Consider the following 9755-nt stretch of genomic DNA (forward strand, 5'->3'; position numbering starts at 1 on the left):
ATGGCTAAATGATGTATGGAGAACACTGAACCAATGAGCTGTTCACTTCAAATCTTCAAAATCAAGCAATAAGGGGTTTTTTACGCTCTTTTGAATTTTGATGTTTGCGGCAGTAATGATATAGACCAGTAACTTTATTGAGAGAATAAAATATAACATTAAAAAATAGGTTTTTATTTTAGGCTGAACTCATTCTTTTATAAAAAGCCCTGGTTGAGTCTAAAGCCCATTTAGAATACCTAAAGTATCACGACATCACGTGTTCAGTCTTAAAAAATCCTTACTCTCCGTCTCCTTCAGTCAACTTCCCAAATAATTACAGTTCGCCGGACCACCGCTCGCCGCCGCCGGACCACCGCTCGCCGGCCCGAAAATCTTTGATAATCTCTATTTTTTCTTCTAATTTGAATGCTTTACGCCAGACAATTAGGGGGTCAAGTATACAAAAAAAATCGCTAAATACTCCGATAAACTGAAAATTTTGCTCGCCGGAGGGTCAGCTGACCCCCTGACCCTCCTGTGGTTCCGCCCCTGGGTACATCACGCACCACCCCGCTTCCCCTAATAATCATATGACAAATTGACGTATATATAACACTTTGATGGACCAAGATATATACATACCTACAAATTGATGATCCAGGTCAAAATACGGGAACATCTTATAGTATAAGTTGCATCAAGAATTGCAATTGTTTATAGGAGAACTATACTTTAATTTTTTCTGTTTAACTATTATTTTAAGATTTTGTCTTTCAAAAACTAATCTTTATATACAATATATTGTGGTTCCAACAATGTCGTTGGCTAAAGAAAATAAAGAGAAACTAGAAAGCAATTTAAAGAGGAGTTTAGACTAATATTTTTCATTCCTACATCAAGATGGAAACATCTATCTATATATATATATATAATATGAATAAAGTTTGGGACACGTGTTATGTTTTGGTGCAACCAAATGTGATTTTTGGCGGGAAAACATGGGAAATCGCTTAGGATTTTTCAGATCCCGCGTTTGGGTATCCGTACCCGGATTTATTACCCGACTATATAAATGTTCTAAAACCTAATTCCCTTATTTTTTTTTCCAATCAGCCGTTCCATCTTCCTAAACATCGTTAGGGTTTTTTACATTGCAGCCGCCCTTTTCTTCTCCGTCTTCAATCTTCGATCTTCATCTCAATGGTACAATCTTCTCTCCTTATTTTTTGTATGTTTTTATTTTTTGTATTATGGATTAGGTTCGTTGTTTGAAGTTCAATCGATTGTATGTTTTTCTTCAAGACATATTCGATCTCTAATCACTGATGTTGGAACCTCGCTTGATTTTTCATTGTTCATATTGCATATTGTGTGTTGGGCGTAAGAAATACAACTACCGATCAAAAAGTAGAACAACCGAAGGTTCGATTTGGAGTATTTCAGTATTTCAGATCACAGGTAAGATTTGTTCTTGATTACAGCAGATCGACAAAATAAAAACCTTTCCAGTTCATTTTGTTATTTAGGTTTTTTTGTTTAAATCTGATTGTTCAATTCTTGTGATTGGGCGTTTGATGTCTATATGTTTTCGATTCAATTTGTTAATTCCTTTTTTTGTAGTTTGGAAAGTTTTTCGTTTTGTGCGAACTAGGGTTCAATCGAGTTTAATTTGATTCGGTCTGATTCGATTAGGTTTGATTTCATCTTTTGTGACAAATAATTCAATTCGAATGCTCGCTTTTGTTTGATTAGGTCTGATTCGACTTCATCTTTGTCACACTACAATTAAGCATATTTTATCAAGGTAGGGTTTTTGTTATTGCTCGTGTTGTTTGTTGATTTGAACGCAAAAGAAGAATGAAGATGTGTTGGTGTCCAGTTTATAGCTTATAATGAAGAAACTGTGGTAAGAAAACGGGTTACAAATGAGTGATCGTGGTCTCTAATTGTTGAACTGCATAAATATTGTGTTTGGTTTCCCGTATTTAATAGTTATTATTACGTTAAAATCATGATTTTTTTGTTGATTAATTTGACAGGTTAGTTGGGTCTGATAAATTGTACATAGGGAGTAGAGATGAGACTATGCGGGTTTGGGTTGCCAATTTGGACAGGTTGCTATATGTTTACATTTGTTTTATGATTTTGATTTGTTTCATTTCAATTTTGTTATTTATCGCGGTCTTTTGGTTTGGTTGCAGTATGCAGGGGTTATTAAAGTGGGTGGTGAAGTGGGCTGCATGCTCAGTGAAGGCCCATGTATGTTTGTGGGTATGCCAAACCTTGTCAAAGTAAGTCCCTTGGTGTTGTTTGTGCATCAATTTATGTTCTGATTATCTTAATATTGTTATTGTTACTGCAACGTTATAGGCGTGGAATCTGCAAACTTCTGCCGAGCTGAGTCTTAATGGACCTGTTGGGCAAGTCTATTCACTGGTTATAGGAAACGATTTACTATTTGCTGGTACACATGTATCTTTTTTTTTTGCTGATGATGAGTTCTCATTTGATATTGGTTTGTTTGCTGGTTGTACTCATAACTCAATGGTGTTTGCATCAGGACGGTAGTATATTGGCGTGGAAGTATAATGCTGCTAGCAACTGTTTTGAACCAGCTGCATCACTTCAAGGTCATACCTCAGCCGTTGTGACACTGGTTGTTGGAGCTAACAAATTATATTCTGTTTAACAACAACACCTTTTTCTCCATCCAGCCCACTACAAATAGACACATTAACTGATTAACAATAACACCCGCAAGTAAGTCTATTGGAGATTTTCGATAGATGGCTGGAGATTCATCAAAGGACTTGGAGAGAAGCTATTTCGATGTGTTGGGTCTATGTTGTTCATCTGAGGTGCAACTGATCGACAGGATTCTTAAACCTCTCGAAGGCGTTCATCATGTCTCCGTCATCGTTCACACCAGAACTGTTATTTTTCTTCACAATGTCGCGCTCATTTCGCAGCTTCAAATCGGTAAAATCTCTCTCTCTCTCTCTCTGTCACCCTCTTGATACCAATATGTTTAGAATTGACAACTTCTTCTCAGTTTAAATCAATTTGAATGAGATGATCAACAAACATTGAATAAAAATAAAAGTTTAAAATAATAGTTTTATTTATTTATTTATAATTATAATATATTGTAGTATGTAGCAGTTAGTTTTTTTTTAATTTCGTTGACCTGTATGAAAGGAACGTTTCATGCCTTTTTTTTCAAAAGTAAATATATATCTTCCTGAAGAATAAGTTTGAAATTACTTCCCGGAAAATAAGAAAAGTTGTTAATGTTCATGCTAATTGGATCAAGTATATATATGTATCAAGTAATGGTTTGTTGAGTTTGAATGATTAGTTAAGTCGCTAAACTGGGTATGGCTAGAAGAAAATGTGAGAATGAAAGGCGAGCAAAGCTGCCAAAATAAGTGGCCAAGTCCTTTTGTAGTGGTGTGTGGTCTGTTACTTTTGTTGTCATTTTTCAAATATGTTTCTTCACCATTTCAATGGTTGGCTCTTGGTGTTGTCGTTGTTGACATCATACCAGAGGTTTTGAAAGCAATTGCATCACTAAGGAACCTTGAATTAGACATCAACATTCTCATGCTAATTGCAGGTAAACTACACATACATGTGATATTTAAGTATGCATTTAGCTGTTCTAATCACTTCTTATATGCAGCTGGAGGCTCTGTTTTCCTAAAGGATTACTGGGAAGCCGGGACGATTGTGTTTTTGTTGAATATATCAAAATGGCTCGAGACAAGGGCCAGTCACAGGGCCGCTGCTGTGATGTCAACATTGTTGAGCATAGCTCCTCAAACCGTTGTATTAGCGAACACTGGTGAAGAAGTCAACACCAAGGAAGTGATGGTCAATACAAGACTTGCAGTTAAGGCTGGGACCATGATCCCCATTGACGGAGTAGTTGTAGATGGGAACCGTGAACTTGAGGAGAAGGCTTTAATTGGTGAATCGTTTCCAGTTTCTAAACAAGTAGATTCCAATGTTCGGGTAGGCACAGTTAATCTAAATGGTACTGCTTAATCCGCGTGTGTTATGTTTGAAAGTAACTAAAATCAATTTTTAACTCAAATATCTTTTAGGTTATATCACTGTTAAAACTACCACTCTAGCTGAAGCTTGTGTGGTAGCAAAGATGGTGAAGCTTGTCGAGGAAGCTCAGAGTAATAAATCAAAAACTCAAAGATATGTGGACAAATTCGCCAAGTATTACACACCAGGTACAATATCTTTCTGTAATTCTTTTGTTTGGAATGCAAAAAAATAAAAAAAAATGTGTGATTATGACACTAAAATACCCTGCCACCTGTGGGAACAAGGTTAGTTGGAACAATGAAACTTGGAAGAGCAAATCATAGGCTTCATAGGGCTAATAGAATGGAGTGGCAAACTTATTAATATTTTATTTAAATTGAATCTTTGTTAACATTAGTGGGCTTGTACAGTTAAACTCACCGAGGGCCTACGAGTGGCTAATGATTGTAAACCTCTTGGGTTTTAAGTTACAAGTGGTTATTAATAAGATTTCTTATAATTATTATAATGAACAATGATATGTCCTTATGCATGAAATCTCTAAATCTTTTGGTTGAAAATTTGAATTAAATTATGCCATTATATGTTTGTTATTATTTCTCAAAGATTGTAATTTCACTTCCATTGGAAAATTCTTCGTTCGATGTAAAAATTCTAACAAGTTTCAATGTACGAGAATTAACCAACTTTTGTCTATACTAATCTCACTTGGATAAGATGTGGCCATAATCTAAAATGTATACTGTAAGAATCTTCGGAAAAGAGTGGGTGAGGGTTATTGTGTTCTTTTTGTTTCTATAGTCGCCTTTTAAACTCTTTAGTTGTAAAGATCTCAATTATTGTGAAGAACTTTTAAAATATATACTTTCACAAAGTCTAATAATATCTAATGTTAATTACAGATTTGGATTTTGTTGCCAGGCATGAAAAATATGGGACACCAAAGGTAGTGTTGTTTCCAGATATTTCACTACCAAAGGTATGTATTTCAGTATTGGTAAAGTGTCTTATATGACTTTTGTGAGTCAAAGAAGTTAATTTATTGATAACGACATTGAAATCTATTGAATCATTTTTATTGTTTCAAGCTTTTCACAACCAAAGTCAAATTATTTAACTTTTATCACCAAAAAAAGTCTATGTTTGACTTTTGAGAGTCAAAGTATCTATATTTGGGTTAGTCCTCAAGCAGTGGTTTGGATCGGAATTACTGTAAAAGAACAAAGGGTTGAATCCGCAATTGATGTTCTTGAAAAAGAAGCAATCTTGGTAAGTGGTGATACGCGGGTGACAGTTTGGGACAGGTTGGTAGCGGTCCTGAAAAATGGGAAAAATTGCTATCGGTACCGAAATGATCTGTACGATATGGTACCGATGCACGGTTGGTACGACTCATCATAATGGATGATGTTACTTCAAGAACGTGCTTGTAAATAGTCATGGAATCATGACATGTACTTGTATGATAAATCACATACTCACATACGGGTAAAATTCTCATTGCTTTTGTTGAAACACTATTCTTAGCGGATTAGATAGGAAATCTTAAGCATAGATCATTTAGGGCCTATTGGGTATAATTATTAATGACAAATCCAAACACAATGGGGCGTTATCTTCCAAAATTTAAAAGAAAAGATACTCGAATTTAAATTTCACTTCATTTCACGATGTTGGCTCACCCATGGTCTAGAGTACATAACTTGGTATAGCTTATGCATAGGTTTGGATTATCCTACTTAAATAAGTTAAAAACAAGTTTTTATACATCAACTTTCTTATGTTCTCTATGACTCTATATGCAATTTTGCATATGTTCTGGGGTTTGTTGGTAATGTTGTTTTATTTTCTTTTTTAGGGACCTTCAAATTTGTCTATAGGGTGGTTGTTGATGGTGCTATAGTGGTTGTTTGAGGTTTACTTTGTAAGAAGTCTTTAAAGTTACTATAAAATAATGACCCATTAATTTTACTTTTTTAATCAAGATAACACAGGCCTAAGCATGAGAGAATCATAAGAACACTAAACCCTTAGCAACTACATAGATTATCATGACAGGTACAACCAAGTGGGTAACAACTTTATGGGAAAGTATTTGTGGTCAAGAAATCCGAACACTATAGTGTAGTTGGCTGAATGGAATGTTTTGGCTTCTCAGCTGGATTCAGTAACATAATCGAGGAGGAATGATTGCTGGAAATGGCTGGGAATTAATGACGAAAACTTTTCGGTTAAGTCGGTGATTGATTTGTTCAATATTGAAAAGATTTAAGTCAAGTGTAAGACACTCTGGTATGCATCATCTGAATGTTGATGACACTGATCATACTTCAAGAGCTGAAGAATCTTGTCAAAGTTCTCAAGCCACCATGGCACTTCAGGTACATTATTCATTTTTTAACTGTTTAAAACATTTTTCCCTTTTTTACGTATAATTATATTAAGTTTTCTATTCTAGAGTCCGTATGTGGAGGCTCCGCAATCCCTAATTTCCCGGTGTATTATAATTTCCATATGCCAACTGTACGCCCAAAGATCTTAGTGAAATTGCATGGATGAATTGGGATGTTATGTCATGTGTTTGTATCATTTTGGTATATATGAGAATGTATTACTAAAATCACACACCTTTGGCTCAATAGCAAAAAAAAAAAACACTTTCTTTATTTACTTCAACTAATCCTTTTTAATCACAAAAGATCATTAATTCAGTTTAGGTAATAGTCAACATTGTTATCAGTTTACCCATCATTGATCATACCATAAAACTTAAAACATGATTCATTAAAAAAGACCTGCACTTGATATTTTTATCACAGCAACAAAATACACCAAAACTACGGAGATTAGGATTTAGATGGTTTTAATCTTCTTTCCTAATACAAAGTTGTGATGGATTTAAAAAAAATAAAATAAAGAATAGATACTTTTAACAATCTTTCATATATCCTTTTTAGTGTGATATAAACCCTTATGCTTAAGGAATTTATAGTCAAATTTGTTCATGAATTAGTTGTAATACACTATAGACAATTTTTATTTCAAACTACTGGTCCCACTCTAGAATCCACTTTTACATAACATCTTTTATTTATTAAATGCCAAGTTTTTGAATTTTTGGGGTACATTATGAGAAAAAATAAAGATCAAGCATAATATTATGATGTTCAAACACAATGGCATGATATAAGGGGTTGTAGATGCGTTTTTCGGATTTTGTTTCAGCATGACAACTTTGAGGTAATTACATAACATAGAACTGAGTTTGACCTTTTGAAGATCAAAGATATTGTTGATATTATTTAGGATGGATGGGTTATTTAATCGTCCAAATCTATATACAAGAAAGGAAAGAACACAACAGACGAAGCTGGTTACAATGTAGGTTATATAAAGGATTTTTCGTTAAACATTCTTATATTGAGATCTCATTATCAATTAAAGAGGAATTAGCTTTACATGAAAACCTTGAATAAATATGAAGGCAAAGTTGGGATACTTATGAAAAACCGAACTAAAAATTTGTTGTGGGGAAGGGAAAGAGGATACTAAAGATGTTTAAAGTGTTGTTTATGTACTTTAATTTCTTGCAAATTAAATTTTCCTAGCCCGGGAAGTTCCCGGGTGAATACACATGGAGATCACAAAGTTAGGATACTGATGAAACGGAACAAATAAATTATTGTGGGAAGGAAAAGAAGATACTAATGAGTTTGAAAATGTTTTTTATGTATCTTTTATTATTGAAAACTAAATTTTCCTAACCCAGGATGTTCCCGGGTGATAGCCTAATAAAGTGGACCCACTACTAACAAATTCCTAATTAATTTATTGGGTCAATAACAATTACTACTCCTTCAACGGAAATGTGATGATAATGCTTGCTTCACACGTAGGAATGGTTCACCCCATGCACAAAACATGAACATGGACCACGTGCTTTGACCACTTCAAGATGATTCAAAAACCAACTAAATTGATCGGCAAGTGGACACCTAACATATATTTAACATTGACATTCTTATGTAACTTATTTAATTATGTGCTACAACTAGTTATTTTCAATGTTTTAAAAACCGGTTTATACCGGCCGGTTAAACCAGATGCGGAAAGTTTTGTCGGCACGAATCATATCGGTAAACTGAGGGAACGGCAAAGATTGTACCGTCAGTAAATTGGGTTATACCGTTTTAAACCGATATACTGGTACGTGGTCAAAGGTTAAAATTTGGATTTTTAATTTTTTATGGACACTAAAAATTGACGATTTATCTTCTTAACAATAATGAATTTTTGGATTATTTTTTATTATGGATTAACTTTTAGAATTTTTTTTTTGTTATGAAATGATATAGTTTTGGATTATTTTTTGAGTAAAAATTGTATTTTATGTATTTATAGGGTTAATTAGTCAACCCGGCTGAACCGCCTGGTACGTTTTAAAACATTGGTTATTTTAGGCATTTGATTATCAACCACATATTTCCCATGGAATTATATATCTACTAAAAATATTGTGTTTTTAATACAATTATATAATCTTTAGAATGAAAAATTACGACTTTTAAAAAACCACACATACATATCTTTTTGCTTAATTATTATATATTATATTATATATATTACATACAAATAACCCTACAAAATGCAGGTTGGGTTGCCTTTCTAAAATAAAAAGTTGCGACTTTTACAAAATCACACATACATACCCCTTTGCTTAATTATTATATATTATATACATACACACACATACAAATAACCCTACAAAAAGCAAGTTAGGTTGCCTTTGTAGAATGAAAAGTTGTGACATTTAAAAAAACACACATACATACCCCTATAATATGCATACAATTACTAACTTGAGTCATACCTTTTCGTTTAAAAGTCATGCTGGTTAGAAAATATTATATTATATTCTGTAATACACATGGTTGCAAAAGTCGCTAGGCGCTCCCTAGTCGGTCGACCGGGGAGTTGAGAGTACTCGGGGAGTACTCGGACATGTTAAATTATAAAAAAATTAGTTTTCGGAAATTAAATATATGTCTAATAACATAAATTTACTAATATTTATAACAAAATACGTGAAAATGATATTCATTATCTAATATGATAGTCATATAAATTATGTTTTATTATTTTTTAAGTCAAACTCGTCCCGAATTGACCAACTAGATCCGATTTTGGCAAAGTTTGACCGCGTTTGATCGATTCCGAGTAATTAGGCGGAGTTAGAGAAAATCGCCTCGGCAGCCTACCTTTTAGCGACTACCCGGGGAGTACTCAGCCTTGGAAACCTTGTTTTACAACCATGATTATACATACAATCCGCAACCGTAACCGCTGTATAAAATTAATCTTGATAAATATCCTAAGACCAACCTGTTGAAGTGGTAGACTTGTCTTAAAGTAGAATGCTTTAGTGTGGTGTTCTAGGCCGAGGATAAAGCAAAATAAAAAGAATTTTTCGCATAAACTTAAGAATTTCCATATCTCATATGGTGATACGAAACACATTCATAATCAACATCCCGCTGCAATGCGCGGGTTAGCGTTAACTCGTTAAATACATTACACAAATAAAAAAGAATACTAAATATATAAGGTTACTAAATACGAATATTGTTGCTACAAAAGATCTCTTGGCTGGATATAGGAATCAGTAAAATATCAGTTCAATATCTTCTTAAATTGTTGCACTAGAAAACAATCAT

The 9755-nt window shown here is 33.7% G+C and overlaps 1 protein-coding gene across 2 annotated transcripts; it reads left to right on the forward strand.

Moving 5' to 3' along the window:
• The first annotated feature begins 2548 nt into the window (after positions 1–2548).
• On the forward strand, positions 2549–4231 carry LOC110868346 (putative inactive cadmium/zinc-transporting ATPase HMA3). Of its 2 annotated transcripts, XM_022117476.2 has the most exons (4): positions 2549–2961; positions 3532–3598; positions 3665–3996; positions 4089–4231. In XM_022117476.2, the coding sequence occupies exons 1-4, from the start codon at positions 2887–2889 to the stop codon at positions 4116–4118; spliced, it is 504 nt and encodes a 167-aa protein (XP_021973168.1). In that variant the 5' UTR covers positions 2549–2886; the 3' UTR covers positions 4119–4231. The 2 variants fall into 2 exon arrangements, with proteins under 2 accessions (XP_021973168.1, XP_021973167.1); XM_022117475.2 differs by lacking the exon at positions 2549–2961 and having other exon boundaries at positions 3241–3598.
• Positions 4232–9755: the final 5524 nt, after the last annotated feature.

This window comes from Helianthus annuus, chromosome 7 (assembly GCF_002127325.2).
Source record: "Helianthus annuus cultivar XRQ/B chromosome 7, HanXRQr2.0-SUNRISE, whole genome shotgun sequence".
Lineage (NCBI taxonomy): Eukaryota > Viridiplantae > Streptophyta > Magnoliopsida > Asterales > Asteraceae > Helianthus > Helianthus annuus.

Coding starts and splice junctions, on each gene's coding strand:
- LOC110868346 (XM_022117475.2), top strand. CDS start 3,382: ATGAAAGGCGAGCAAAGCTGCCAAAATAAGTGGCCAAGTCCTTTTGTA. Junction 3,599..3,664: donor CATTCTCATGCTAATTGCAG/GTAAACTACACA, acceptor TCTTATATGCAG/CTGGAGGCTCTGTTTTCCTA. Junction 3,997..4,088: donor AAGTAGATTCCAATGTTCGG/GTAGGCACAGTT, acceptor AATATCTTTTAG/GTTATATCACTGTTAAAACT.